The sequence below is a fragment of the Vicugna pacos genome, chromosome X (assembly GCF_048564905.1).
Source record: "Vicugna pacos chromosome X, VicPac4, whole genome shotgun sequence".
NCBI classification, from domain to species: Eukaryota; Metazoa; Chordata; class Mammalia; order Artiodactyla; family Camelidae; genus Vicugna; species Vicugna pacos.
Window position 1 is genome coordinate 58,776,483 of NC_133023.1, and position 16,289 is coordinate 58,792,771.

Genomic DNA, 16,289 nt, shown 5'->3' on the forward strand with positions numbered 1-16,289 from the left:
GAACTCCTTTAGCCATGTAGAGAAGCTTACAGACCCTTTTTCTTAGAATATTTTGAAACATATAAACAGGATTACAAAAGAAACCTATTATATACAAATTATCAAAATATTTTTAAAAATCTGGATATAGTAATATGTGTACCTTATTAATGCATTACATTACAAAATATAGCAGTAAGTGTAACAATTACCTGAAATTTTGAAGTATTGATAAATACTTTTTAAATAATTTTGAGATACCAGTAACAACAATATATGTAGAAATATTTCTGATTTCTGTTGGTAACAAAATCAGTTATCACTAATACTACAATGGTTTTTTGTCTACATTAATAATTGGCAAAATGCTATATTCTTGTTAGAGGTTAGTGGAAACATGTAATTTATTCTTATTCGGGTTTATACACCACCCTTAAATTCTATCCATGGACTCTAGACTACAAATTCGTGTTTTAGATAAAGCCACTCTCTGGATGCAGCACTTCAGCTACTCTTTCCAACTACTCTTATACCCAAAAAAGTACTTCAAAAAATTATGTTTTTCATGTTGAAAAAATTAAGATTTCTTTTGCCCAGAGTAAATTTCAACAAAATTGTATTTTTCTATGAAAATGAAGTGAAAATGAGATGAATGCATATTTCATTAACATGAAATTATCAAGGGGGTAAAATGCAAAAGAACCAAGCTGATTTTAAAAAAGAAACAGCATTTAAGCAATAACATTTTTCTGTCAAGTTTTAAAATATGTAAATTCACTGCTAATTAGTAAGTCACCTCCATGAAGGACAAGAATAAATTCAGTAATGATATGAATTATGAATAAAAATCCATAAAAATCTAGTACTGATTATTTTGCCTGATTAGAGGTATTTCTACTGTATACAATAGAAATCATTGCTGTGAAAATGAAGTATCTAATTTCTTGATATACAACTATTCATAGTATTCCCTTATAATTCTTTTATTTCTGTAAGGTCAATAGTGATGCTCTTTCATTCATAACTTTAGTTATTTGGGGCTCCTCTGTAAGTACAGTTAAAGAGTTATCAATTAGGTTGATCTTTTCAAAGAACCAACTTCTGGTTTCAATGATTTTCTGTTTTCTTTTTCTCCTTTATACTTATTTTTGATTAGCCTTTTTTATTTCCTTCCGTCTAGTTGCTTTGGGTTTAGTTTGTTCTTAGTTTCTTAAGGTAGAAAGTTACATTATAAGTTTGAGATCTTTCTTCCTTTTTATGAGATCTTTCTTCTTTTTTAACATCAGCATTTACAGCAATAAATTTCCCTCTAAGCATCACTTTAGCCACATCCCATATTTTTGTATCTTGTGTTGTTTTCATTCATCTCTAAGTATTTTCTAATTTCCTTTGTGAAATCTTGACACATTGGTTATTTAGGAGCATATTATTTACACATATTTGTGCTTTTTCTAGCTTTCCTTCAGTTATTGGTTTGTAATTTCACCCTAACGTGGTTAAAGAAAATATTTCGTGTGGACTTCATCTTTTTATATTAATTGAGGCTTATTTTATGCTCTAAAATATAGTCTATCTTGGAGAATGTTTCATGTGCACTTGAGAACAATGTGTATTCTGCTCTTGTTAGATGAAGTGTTCTATTGATTTATAAGTGTTTTTCAAATCTATTTCCTTGTTGATCTGCCTAGCTGTTCAGAAAAAAAGTCAATTTTTGTTTTGTAGGGGGGTAAGAACCACTCTTGTACCAATCATAATCATCTTCTATTATAGAAAATTTTCATAAGACTTTTAGGCCTACCTAACTGGTTAGGGTAGAAAAGGGCAGGAAATTTTTAAAGGGGAAAAACTGATGGTTCCTCTACAGACAGTACTGATTTGTACTAGAGGTGATATTCTTTGTGGGGAATGGGAACCACATGAAAATGATATGCTAATGAGCTGGCAAAATAAATACCCACAGAAAAACATTCTCTACACAACAGAGTATTGGCAATTATTATTGAATCATTCTTTCGTAAAAAAAAAGTTTTGACTCCAAATAGCTATATTTGGAAATATAAGTACAAAAAAGAACAGGTAAATATATAATGAATTAAGCATGACAATCTGATATTTACATTTACATCTATGGTTTCTATATAAAATGTTATTATCATGGGGTCTGTGGTAAACTGAACAGCAGTCCCTCAAATATATCCACATTCAAATCTCAGGTACTCATGAATTTTATTCTATATGGCAAAAGGGACTTTGCAGATGCAATCAAGATAAAGACCCTAAAATGAAGACGACTACCCTAGATCATCTGGGTGGATCAAATGCAACCATAATGGTCCCTGTAATATAGAGGGGCTCAGAAGTGAGAATCAGAGAAGGTGATATGATGACATAATTACAATAGTAACATCAAAGATCACTGACCACAGATCACCGTAACAGATAATAACAAAAAAGTTTGAAACAGTGTGAGAATTACCAAAATGTGACACACAGATATGAAAAAGTGAACAAATGCTGTTGGAAAACTTGTGCTGACAGACTTGCTCAATGTAAGGTTGCCACAAACCTTCAATTTGTAAAAACCACAGTATCTGTGAAGTACAATTAAATGAGGTATGCCTGTATCTCATTCCGGTTTTGATTTACAGTACTTCAATGGCCAATGATATTGAGCATCATTTAGAGCAGTGGTTCTCAAGCAGAGGGTACATCAAAATCACCTAGAGGGCTTATAAATGCAGACGCCTGAGCTCTACTCCAGATCTACTGAGTCAATCTCTAAAAGTGTGGCAGTTAGACCCATTCATTTTTAGAGACAAAAGGATTATTACTGCCCTCTATGTTTAAGAGTACAATTCAGTGCCATTAAGTATAATCAAAATGTTGTGCAATCATAAGCACTCTCCATTTCTAAAACTTCTCCATCATCCTAAACAAAAACTCTGTCCCCATTAAAAATAACTGCACTCCCCCCTTCCCTAGCCTCACAACCACCTTTCTATTTTTTGTGTCTATGAATCTGACTGTTCTAGGTACTTCTAAGTGTTGTCATATAATATTTGTCCTTTTGTGTCTGGCTTATTTTGCTTAGGATTCATTTGTGTCAGAATTTTTGTTTAAGAAAGTAATATTCCATTTTGTGTGTGTATATACACACACACATATTTTGTTCATTAATTCATCAGTTGATAGACACTTGGATTGCTTCCACCTTTTTGGCTATTATGAGTAATGCTGCTATATAAACATGAGTGTGTAAGTATCTGCTTGAGTTCCTGCTTTCAATTACTTTGAAAGTGGAATTTTACCTAAAAGTGGAATTGCTGGATCATAGGGTAATTCTATATTTAACTCTTGGAGGACCTGCCATATTATTTTTTCCACAGCAGGTGCACCATTTTACACTCCCACCAGCAATGCACAAGGATTCTAATTTCTCCATATCGTTGCAAACACTTCTTATCCTTCTTTACCTGATAGTCATCCTATTGGATGTGAAGTGGTATTTCTTGGTTTTGATTTGCATTTCCCAAATAACTGGTGATAATCTAGAGCAATCTTTTAATGTGCTTATTGGCCATCTGTATATTTTCCTTGGAGAAGTGTCTACTAAAATCCTTTGATCATTTTTGAATTGGGTTGTTAGGGCTTTTTTGTCATCCAATTATAGAAGTTCTTTATATATTCTTAATGTTAATGTTTACAAATATTTTTCTCCCATTCTGTGGATTGTCTTTTTAATGTGCTGCATTTTTCATGTCTTAAGACAATGTATAGATTTTAATACTGATTTAAGCTTAAAATTAGGCTGTTTTAAAACTAAGTATCCACACTTGTAAAACCTAAAGTGTTTACCGAAGGCAGAGGCTTACATGTAAATGTAAACTGATACCCGATGGTAAAAGGAAGACTGCAGAATTATATTTAAAAAGGAGAGAACAAAGGAAAATTAGGAGGAAATTAATTTTCTTGAAATTCATTAAATGTAGTACTTATGACCTTAATTCTGCAAATATTAAACACATTATAAATTATCGCCACTAAAATTAACATTGAATTAAAAAAATAAATAAATAAAATTAACATTGAATTGTTGCTAGTATTAAAAGCAAAATTTAAGTAAACTTCTTAAAGCCAAGTTGAATATAAAAAGAGTCAAATACAGAAACAAAGAACGTTTGTAATATGTAATACATTAAATACCAAAAATTCTAAATGCAAGTGAGATAGGTGGGTGACATTCCGGGAGAAATACTGTGATGGTTTGCACTGAGAATCAATACAGAGTAGCCTTTAATTTAACCCATTTGGCCTTTTATGGAAGTTTTTTCAAGGAGGCTATTAACTCTGGTTATTCTATTTTAAGGAAAATAAAACATCACATTTAGTAGGGGGAAAACCCAATACCTTCTCATGACTGAAAGATTCATGGCACCAGATGATAATTTAACAATCATACCTTTCAGAGTTTAGAAGCTTTGGCAATTTAGTACTTTAGATATTTACTCCTATTAAAGTCACACTGAGGCCCCCTTAATTCTTAAATACTGCACTGTTCTCAAAAGAGTACATTTTAATATCTATACATGAGCTATTAACATTTTGTTGTTATTAAAGACAACTGATTCTCTAATATTTGAAAACAGCTAGCATTTTCTCTAAGATAAAACAAAATTTTAAATGGAGAAAATATCAAATGATCAAATTTAGTACCCTATATTACTAAGATTAATGAAAGACAGGTCTGGACATCCCTCTTAAACTACACAGTAACTCTCATTGGAATGACTATATTTGGTTACTTAGTTATCACTGCAATTTTTGTTATTCAAAACAAGATGATATAGGGGGAAGGTACAGCTCAGGGGTAGAGCACGTGCTTAGCATGTATGAGGTCCTGGGTTCAATTCCCAGTGCCTCCATTAAAAAAATAAATAAATAGATAAATAAATCTAATTACCCCAAAAAAAACCCAAAAATTAAAAAAAAAAACAGGATGGTACAATAGATCCAACAGCTTATGACTGACAGACAAATGAAAATGTGTGTCTTATTAGAAATGATCTTCCAAAAGTCAGTAGAAAAATTGTTTTTATAATATAGCAAAAAAGCATTTCTATACAATATAAAAATTCAAATCCTGTTTTCCCCAAAGCAGAACAATAAAGACCATCATCATTATTCTACTTTCTAAAATATACTGTTATAAAGAGTATTACTTTAATTACTGATATGATATGAAGTATCATTTTAACATGTATGTATACAACTCAACCCTTCATTATTTTTTGATCAATTATTGTATCCACAATGGCTGAAGGGTACCTTCTAGCCTGTATCCCCTAAATAAATCTGGCACATCACTTGGGAAAAGGTGCCAGAATAACGTGACCAATAAGTAAAAAATCTCATGTCAGACCAAATGGAGATTAAGGTTTTGTTCTGAGAACAGTGACAACTGCAAGCACATAAAACATACAAACACACGAGTTTACTGATGATGAAACAATACCTAATCACTATTTTTTAAAAAAACATAGAAAAGAGTAAGAAGTAAACTAACAAAGTTAGTTTAATGAAATCATAATGAAATCATCCAGAAAATAATCTGTTATTAACATTTCTGTGTATTTTATGCATTTGTGTTTATGTTTACTGAAACACTGGGAGTATAATATATGCCATGCCTTATATTTTGCCTTTTTTTCCTTCAACCTTCGTCAATTTGATACCTAAGAAATGATTTCACAGATTCGATTTACATGTCTTTCATTATTAATGTGGTTAGGTTAATATTTTTAATAATACACTGGAATTTTATGTATCTTCTTTTATGGATTTATTCACATATATAATATTTCTGAAATAAAGGCTCTTTACAAATTAAGGCATTAATGACATACGCCATCTATTTCTTCTCATCAGTTTGTTTCATAATTTTATTTTGAGAATATTAGGGTTTTTTTAAGTAGAAATATTTTGTGCCTTTACAAAATAAGCATACTCATTTTACTCAAATGCAAAATTGCAAAAGAGCAACTGACATGGTAAAATTACCAAGATAGCATTCTTCAGAAAAAGAATGTCTTAAGAGAGAAATTAAAAACAAACAACTCAGTGTATTTGTTACCTGTTAAGTGATCTAAGTAGTACTGATAGAGTTTACACTGAATAGGAGTCATTCTCACAGCTAACACATATTCATGTTTTGGAGGCAAGAACTTTGTTAATGCTGTATAATCTTTCCTCTGTAATTAATAAGAAAAACAATGAAAATTAGTTAACCTAAATACATGACAGTAATTAACTGCGCTAAGAATTATCATTGCTTGCAACTAAAATTACACTTAAAATGAATAGGTAAGAAAACATTTACTTAATCATGTTTACCCTCTTTAATCATACAATGATCCCATATAATTGTAGTTAATGTATTTCATCTGACTATGCAATATGATGCACTGGTAAAAAAAAAAAATTGCAACACCCCAAGGAGGTATTAAATTGAAGTGGCTAAATTACCAAGTGAGCAATTTAGGGTTCCAAATGATCTCCATTATACAGAAAGAAAAGAAGAAAAGAAAGAAAAGAAAAGAAAAGAAAAGAAAAGAAAAGAAAAGAAAAGAAAAGAAAAGAAAAGAAAAGAAAAGAAAAGAAAAGAAAAGAAAAGAAAAGAAAAGAAAAGAAAAGAAAAGAAAAGAAAAGAAAAGAAAAGAAAAGAAAAGAAAGGCGGGGAGGGGATATAGTAAGTAGTGCTGGCAAAAAGAATTGCTTTAATTATACAGTAAAACCAATGTATCAAAGTCTGATGTAGTCTGGGTTATCCTTTGGGTAAGATGTGCCAATAAGAGGATAACACATAACTTGAGGCAGAATGTATGACCAATCTGAACAAACAGGGGACTTTACCTTATATAATGGTAGTATATCTAGCCAAAAGGACAGCCTATCTCATTTGTTACAACATCTTTGTTGCTACCTTAGTATCTAGTACCTTAAGAAAAAGTGCAGAACTGAGACTATTAACTGCTTAGTCTCTACATACTTATCTACTTATTAACAAAGGTTTATTGAAGATCTTTATGTAAACAACACTATTATTTACCTTACTGTATGTACTTGAAATCAGTAAAACTGCTTCTTCAGGATTACTTTCATACTCCCTATCTTAAGGATGAGAAAATCTAAACATTAACACACTACCATATGAAGCCCTACACCTGGCAAATGAATTAATCAATTATGTTCCAAACTTTTTTTAAGTTCAATGTTGTATAAACTTTGGAAGAGAGTGCAAGGAGATTTAATTGTAAAACTATATACTGAAAGAAGAAGACAGAAAACACAAAATTAAGTTTAAATTCAGAAAACATTTTGCAATTGCAACATAACAAATTAACAATATTTTATTACTATGGAATGTACTTGTACCTGAACACATCCAGCTAACATCTCATAGAGAATGTGAGCACGTTTTTTCATCACTCTGACATCTACCATGGTAGAATCTGCACACTGACCATTTTGGATTGGATTTATAAATCGATTCCTGAACTCCTTAATGGATCCAAGCAAATTTTCTTTGATAAAGTTAACCATGCAATGATCTAAGAAAGAAGATATTAGTTCATTAACAACAGTAATGGCTAAAAGAACTGAAAAAAATTCTCTGATAAAATCCTCATGTCAAAAAGGCATGCCATGGAAGCATGAGAATTAAGCTACAAAGGAAAAACACCAAACTGAGTGTGTATAAACACTGGTTATAAGTCTGATACAGAACTGGATTACCTAAACCAGACGAGAAATTTCAAATAAAACTCATCCCTAAATTCTAGGCATGAATGTTTAAAAACATACCTAAGAACATTTTATTCTAACTCACTATTCTTTATAATAGATATGGAGTGGAAAACAAGTGCTCTATAATCCTATCCATGATTTTATTGTCAGCAGGGTAGGGTATCTTGTGTAAAAAAAAAAATCAAAATAATAAAATCAGGTAATAAGCTACTATATCACATTTTGTGTTAACTGGTTTACTTTGAAAGTCCTTAACAGAGCTATCAATTGCCTTAATTATATAGGACCACAATGTGAAATAGGGTAACACTCTATAAATGGAGCAACAGAAAAAGGGGAGACATGAACAGACAAAAATAAAGATAAAACATAGATATATACTATAGATAAATGTAAACAAAGTAAAACAATAACCAGTATTACAAGTAATAAAACAGAAAACAGTTACTATGAATATACTAAAGGAAAAGAAATAACATAAAAATAACAAAAAGCCATTAGAATGAATTACAATGGGAAATTTCAATTTGTGATTTGCCAAATAACTCATGTTCCTCTTTAGTGTAACCACACATATATGAAAATGAGGGAAATTCACAAGTCACTTCCCTGGGTTTACATCATCTGTCCTGAGCCTCAGCAAACTGTATCCTTACAATTCAACACAGCTCTCCTCCTCCAATCTCCACCTTTCTAAAATTTTCAGGCTTAGCATTTCTTTTCAATTTTCTATCAGTACATCCCACAAAACAGATATATTTTGTTATAGTATCTCCTGAATAGTCACAAACGTATGTGTACTTTTAAATCAATCATTAAGATTTCTGATACTTTTTATATATTTTAAATTTTCTATTTATAGTTGAACACTCAAAACGGCACACTTCTTGACTCTGGTTTACCTTTCCACTTGAAATGGATGGTATTCTTTCACAGTAGACTAACATGAACCTATGTAGATCATAGTCAGAGACTATACTAGAATAAACAGAAGAGAAGCAGATGGCAAAGTGGCAAAAAATATATTGGAGACAATGCCAATACTCTATAGCATAACTATAGATATTGACTCACACTCAATTAGGTTATTTTGAAGTGGTGTTCCTGTTAAAATAATTCTCCTCCTTGATCGTATAGAATTCATAGCTTTTGAAACAGCAGATGCTTCATTTTTTAGAATATGGCCTTCATCACAAACAACAAAGTCAGGGCCTAGAAAAACAACATTTAATTAATATATAATAAAATTAAAAATATAATCCATTTAAGTTAATCATTTTACAATGCTGCTCTTGTGGGAAGATAAAAGAACAGTTATATTTTATCTGTTGCTGTATTTGGTTAATGTGGCACTAACTAGGATTAATTTCATCCCAACAGTAGAGTATTAAAGTACTACTGTGGATGATACTTAAGGTCCTCTGAATGAGAACAAAAATAGGCAAGAATAAAAGTAATCACAAGGATGAAAAGATCCCAGCAGATCTGGGATATTAAAAAAAATGTATTTTATAAATGAAAAACAGTATCTAGAGATAAATTTTAGCACTAGTGCACCAAGTTAAAACTACTGCCTAAGACCAAGAGCAATTTATATATATATGACATATTTCAAAAGTTATATTTTAAGAAATAATATATAAATCACAATATGCCATGCAGTATTTCCTATTTCACTTTTTCCAAATAACTAATACTCATTGCTGGGGAAAAAACTGACTGATAAAGTACAGCTAAACTGATTGCTACATGGGTACGGGTATTCAGGAGAACACTTTACAAGCTATAAAAGATCTCACCGCTCAGAGTGACTCTTCCAAAAGAAATAGATAAGCTTATTTTATTAAAATAACACATGTATTCTTTGCTAAAGTATCTCATAAACACAATTTGCTTGCTGGTTAACATACACCCAAATTACTTAAATACTGATTTAAGACAAAAGAAGTTGTCAAACTATCCCCTATATGTTAGGCATTGAAGAAAATACATCTTCTACATGATTTCAAAAGTAAAACTTCAGTATGATTGATAAAATAATACAATTGTTATTCACTATTCACATGGGGCTACACAAGTAGTAAGACATTTTTAAATTACTAACCTCTTTCTAAAAACTAAAATCTGTATCTTGCTTTGTATGTAAAGACTATATATTGTTTATTTTGAATCCTAAGAAGTTTTCTAAAGAGAAAATTAACTTTTACACAAGTGATTTAAATGATTTCCACCACCTAATATTCACTATTCATGAGGATGTGGTGAAGTAAGTATTCTCTTATACTCTTTGTGGGAGTCTAAATTACCATCAGACATTTAAGAAAACAATTTTACAGTTACCTATTAAATGCAAAACGTGTGCTCCCTTGACCCAAATTTCAATTTCTGGGATTTTATCTTAAAGCTATACTTCCACAAGTACTTAAAGATACATAAAATATTCTCTGAAACATTGTTACAGTGGAAAATTACAAACTTTAAAGCTTGTCAAAGGGGGTTAATAAAACTATGCTATAATGAATGTCACAGAACTAAAATTAATGATGTAGATCTCTATGTATTAACCTTGAAAGATATGCCAAAAATATATTTTATACTATTAAACAAAAAGAAGTTGCAGAATCTATATTATGATCCCATTTGTATTTAAACCACCACAGAGTGATTTTATCTATGTATACATATATGTAGTGAAGTAAAGAATTATTCCTGCACAAAGAAAAGTTTAGCCTTTGCCTCCAGCTCTAGGGAGGTAACCTCTAAATTCCTGGAATGTCCTAGTGAATAAAAATATCTTTTTTTACCCGGATGGCTTGGGACACACCACGATAATCTATGCTAACGATGTGATTGACGGTGGGGGGGAAAGTGGTTTTGGGTCACATGGCACCTTCTCAACTTCCAGAGGGGCTAGAGACTAAGACTACCCATAGGGATGGTCAACCATGTCTATGTGACAAAGCCCAAACTCTAGACACCAAGGTTCATATGAGTGTGCCTGGTTGGCAATACTCCATAAGTACTGTCACATATCATTTCTGGGAGAAATAGGTGCTATCTGTACAATTCCACTAACAGACTGCGCTTGGAACTCTCCTGTGGCCTGCCTTATGTGCCTTTTCCTGTTGCTGACTTTAATTTGTATCCTTGCACTGTAATAAACCATAACCATGAGTATAACAGCTTTTCTGAGTTCTGTGAATCCTAGTGAATTACTGAACCTGAGGGTGGCCTTGGGAACATTCAAACATTGCAATATAAAATACATACTTTAAAAAAAACCAATATGATTAAAAATTGGGCAGAGATATGAACAGACATTTTTCGAAAAAAGACAAACAAATGTGCAACAGGTATATGAAAAGCTCCTTGACATCACTAAGTATCAGGAAAATGCAAATCAAAACCATAATGAGATATCACCTCACACTTGTTAGAATGGCTATTATTTAAAAAAAAAACAAGAGATAAGTGTTGTTGAGGATGTGGAGAGAGGGGAACCCTTGTGCACTGTTGGTGAGAATATAAATTAGTGCAGCCACTCTGGAAAACAGTACAGAAATTCTTCAGAAAACTAAAAATAGAACTACCATGTCGTCCAGAAATTCCACTCCTGGGTATATTATGGAAAAAATGAACACTAATTCAAAAAGATACATGCATCCCAATGTTCACAGCAGCACTGTTTACAACAGCCAAGATATGGAAGCAAACCAAGGGTCAACAAATGAATAGTTAAAGATGTCACATCCATGTATGTGTACAGACACACACACACACACACACACACGGATATTAGCCATCAAGAATGAAATTCTACTATTTGCAGAAACATGGATGGACCCAGAGAGTATTATCTTTAGTGAAAAAAATTAGAAAAAGAAAAATACTATATGACATCATTTACATGAGATCTAAAAAACAAAACAAATGAATCTATATAGCAAAAGAAAAATAATCAGATACGGAAAACAAACTAGTGGTTACCAGTGGTGGGGGGGGCAATATAGGGGTATGGGATTAAGACAAACTACTATGTATAAAACAGATCAGCAACAAGGATATACTGTATAGCACAGGGAATCAAAGTCATTATCTTGTAATAAATTTTAATGGAATATAATCTGTAAAAATATCGAATCACTATGCGATACATCTAAAACTAATACAATGTTATAAATCAACCATACATCAATTTTTTAAAAATTAAACTCTACATTACAAAAAACAAACTTTAATGTATGCAAATAACAAAGAAATTGACCTAAGCAATGTTAGAAAATGATGTTTGGAAGTTATAAAGCTAAAAGCAATCATATATAAGCACTACAGGGGTACAGGTTAACAATCCTGAAACTACTTTACATATATAATGAGGCTGAACTAGGAAGTAAATGGATGGTGGATGGTTGGAGCCAAGATTCTCACTGTTGGAAATGCAAGTAACAGAATAACAAAAAAAGACTAAAATGAACCCTATGATACAGAATTAATCAAAAATTCATGTTTATCTTAATAAACAGATACACAAATGGATAGATCTGTGTATACTTGGATATGGTACACATATCAGCTACTTCTGTCTGCTGAGAGAACCTAGAAGCAATGACACTCCAGTAGCAATAAACACACTGAGTGCCCAGATCTTGGTTTGTAAACACCATTTTTCAGTGAAAGGAACCAGACATGGCTCCTTGTTGAAACAGCTGATTCTAGGGCAAGGACAATGTAACATGATCCTAAAGCACCTTACAGTACCAGAAAGTAATGAAGTACTCAAAAAAAAATCAAAAGGATGAAATATCAAAGGGATACAGGGACCAACCTGAAAGAGCTTCCAATGGCCCAAACTAGAACAATTTGAACAACAAAATAAGCTAACATCAGTGATTATACTGATATAAATCAATGACTGATTAAATAAATGGATAAGAAAGGATAAACGTTAAAAAAAATCCAAATTTAAGTGTAGATACTGCCCACTACAGGAGATAAAGCTTAATTTCTGTCCTTCCTCAAGTTGGATAGGCCAGACTTAGTGACTGGCTTCCAAAGAACAGAAAAGTGAAAATAGTAACTCTATAGTAGAAAAACCTGGCAAATACTATCTTAACCAAGAGATAAAAGTTAACACCAGTAGTCATATCATGTGGATCTAATATACCCCTGATATAATGTGAAGAGAAGGGTACTACACCTCTGGTATATTGTTTCAAAGACCTATAACCCCAGACTAATCACAAGAAAAACAACAAACAGAATAGGGAAGATTCTTCAGGATACCTGAACAGTTAACTCCCCAAGACTGACAAGGTAACAGAACATAAAAGACTAAGAAACTATCATAGACAAGAGGAGACCTTGGAGACATGACAATTCAATGGAATGTGGGATCCTGGAACAGAAACTAGACAGTAATATTAAACTGGAGTTTTGTTAACAATGTATCAATTTCTTAGTTTCAACAAATCTACCATGGTGATGGAAGATGGAAGCACGGGGGATTTGGGTACAGAGTAAATGGGAGCTTTCTTTCCTACCATTTCAACTAAAAAATCTCCACCCCAAAAAGTTTTTCTAGATGTTACTTAATGACTTACATGGAAATAACAAATGTCACTCTTCATGTTATGAGCTTTAATTTCTTTTTATTGTATTTCCTCATGAACAAATCACCACATTAAGAATCAGAAATTTATTTTAAACTCGCAAGGAAATCTTCTGAAAAACATGCTACCTTACCATTCACTAGCTTATAGTTCTCTGACAACAAAGCAATCATAGGACTTTTGGACAACTATTTTAACTGTGGGAAAAAGACAAATTTATTATTAAGCCTTAAGATGTACAATGGCAGTTACTTTGGTACATGCTAATTACATTATTATCATAAAAGAGGCAAAAGGGGACAAACTTTCAGTTTTAAGATGAATAAGGTCTGAGGATCTAGTGTATAAATAAATAACATGGTAATAACACGGTGACTGTAGCTGATAATACTGTATTGTTTAACTGAAATCCGCTAAAAGAGCAGAGGATAAATGTTCTGATCAAAAAATAAAAAAATAAAACCATGTGAAGTAATGGATGGGTAAAGGAGGTAATCATTCAATAACGTATACATACATCAAATCATCACATTGTACGTTTTAAGTTTGTTACAATTTTACTTCTCAATTATACCTCAATAAAGCTGAAAAAAAGTAAGTTAAAACTTAAAATAAAAAGGGGGCAAAGCCAAGGATTCTAAGAAATAGTTATTCTGGCAGAGAAAAATTAGGCTTTCTCAATAAACATCTAAAGTCTCAATAGCCTCTTAAAGTAACTAGATATGACAAGATAAACTCTGAAAAGGAAAAAAAAATACAAATAACTAAATATTAATTAGTTTTTAATAGTACAACTTGCCACTTTGCCAAATGGCAAAGAAGAATCAAATACTTGGATCCTGGGATTTCTGGTCAAGATGGTGGAGTAGTAGGACCACGGGCTCACCTCTCTTCGCAACTACAACAAAACCAAAGCTGATGGCTAAACAACCATCGGAAAAAAGACCAGAACCTAGCAAAAAAAGATCTTCTTCAACTGGAAACATAAAGAGGGAACCACAGAGGGACAGAAGGAGGGGCGTGCTCATGATATAATCAGAACCACATACCTCCCGGTAGGCAACCCACAAGCTGAAGAATAATTAAGTCACAGAGGCCCTCACATAGGAGTGAGAGTTCTAAGCCCCACGTCAGGCTCCCAAGCCCAGGGTTCTGGCATTGGGAGGAGAAGGAAACCCCAGGACATCTGATTTTGAAGGCTAGCAGGGCTTAGCTCCAGTAGCCCCATGGGGCTGGGGCAAACAGAGATTTCATTCTCCTGGGAAGTATACATAGAATCTCGTGTGTACCGGGTCCAAGGGCAGACGCAGTGATTTCATAGGAACCTGAGCCAGAACTGACTGCTGGTTTTGGAAGGTTTCCTGGGGATATACGGGATGGCTGCAGCTCACCAAGGAGACATAAAATGTCTGGTGGCAGACATTCCGGGAGTGTTCATCTATCTGAATTTTCACGGAGGCTGACATCTTGATTGGATCATTAACACCAAGACCTAGCCCCACCAATCAGCAGTTTTCCTGTTACAAAGGCCTCTAGACACAGCCCTACCCACTAGAGATCCAGGACCAAGCTCCACCGAGCAGTGGGTAGGCACTGACTTCTCCTGCCAGGAAAACTGCATTAAGCCCCTAGTCCAGCCTCATCCACCAGGGGGTAGATACCAGAAATAACAAAACAACAATTCCAAAGCCTGTGGAAGGAATCCACAAACACAGGCCAGGCTCTACACTGGGAACAGCTGGACCCTGGCCCTTGGGTAGACAAGAGTATACTATTGGGATGCATAAGACGTCTCCCACAGGGGGCCACCTCTCCAAGGTCGAGAAACATAACTACCTACCTAAAAACACAAATAGCAAGTACACAATATGAGGTAGGCCAAAGCACAAAATCCCAGAAGAAGAAATCTGATGAGGAGATAGGCAATCTATTTTAAGAAAGTGTTTAAAGTAATGATGGCCAAGATGTTCAGAGAACTCAAGAGGAATATAGATGCACAGAGTGAAGTTTTTAGCAAAGAGCTGGAAAATAAAAATAATACCCAGAGTTGAAGAATAAAATTACTGAAATGAGTAACACACTATAAGGAACCAAAAATGGACTAAATGAGGCAGAAGAATGGATCAGTGAGCTAGAAGACAGATTAGTGGAAATCACTATTGCAGAACAGAAAAAAAAGAGAAAAGAATGAAAAGAAATGAAGATAGTTTAAGAGAACTCTGGGACAACATGTAAGTGTGCTAGTATTTGCATTATAGTGGTCCCAGAAAGAGAAGAGAGAGAGAAAGGACATGAGAAAATTTAGGGAGAGATAATGACTGAAAACTTCCTCAACTTGGGAAAGGAAACAGTCACCCAAGTCCAGGAATCACAGAGTTCCACACGGGATCAACCCTAAGAGGAAAACACCAAGGCATGTAGTCATTAAATTGACAACAATTAAGAATAAGGGGAAAATATTAAAATTAGTGAAAGAAAAGCAACAAATAATGTCCAAGGGAACTCCCATAAGGTTATCAGCTGATTTTTCAGCAGAAAATCTACAGGCCAGAAGGAAGTGTCACACCATATTTAAAGTGATGAAAGGGAAAAATGCAAAACCAAGAATACTCTATCCAGCAAGGCTCTCATTCAGACTTGATGGAGAAATCAAAAAGCTTCACAGATAAGTAAAAGCTAAAAGATTTCAGAACCACCAAACCAGCTTCACAACAAACGTTAAAGGACCTTCTCTGTTCATCAAACAATAAAAAAAGAGAACAAAAAGAAGAAAGAGAAAAAAATGATTGCTTTGGCAGTTTGGGGTCTTTTATGGTTCCATATAAATTTTGGAATTGCTTCTTCTAGTTCTGTGAAAAATGTCTTGAGTATTTTGACAGGGGTTGGACCGGATCTGTA

The 16,289-nt window shown here is 33.1% G+C and overlaps 1 protein-coding gene across 7 annotated transcripts in view; it reads right to left on the bottom strand.

Annotated features, from left to right (window-relative positions):
- Nucleotides 1-16,289, bottom strand: part of ATRX (ATRX chromatin remodeler) — a 237,155-nt gene that overhangs the window by 79,496 nt on the left and 141,370 nt on the right. For all 7 annotated transcript variants that reach the window (XM_006218905.3, XM_006218906.3, XM_072955836.1 and 4 more), the window contains 3 exons: nt 8,857-8,994; nt 7,411-7,586; nt 6,110-6,227 (listed from right to left, as the gene is read on the bottom strand). In XM_006218905.3, the coding sequence (XP_006218967.1) occupies nt 6,110-6,227; nt 7,411-7,586; nt 8,857-8,994 (432 nt within the window). The remainder of the gene's footprint in view (nt 1-6,109; nt 6,228-7,410; nt 7,587-8,856; nt 8,995-16,289) is intronic.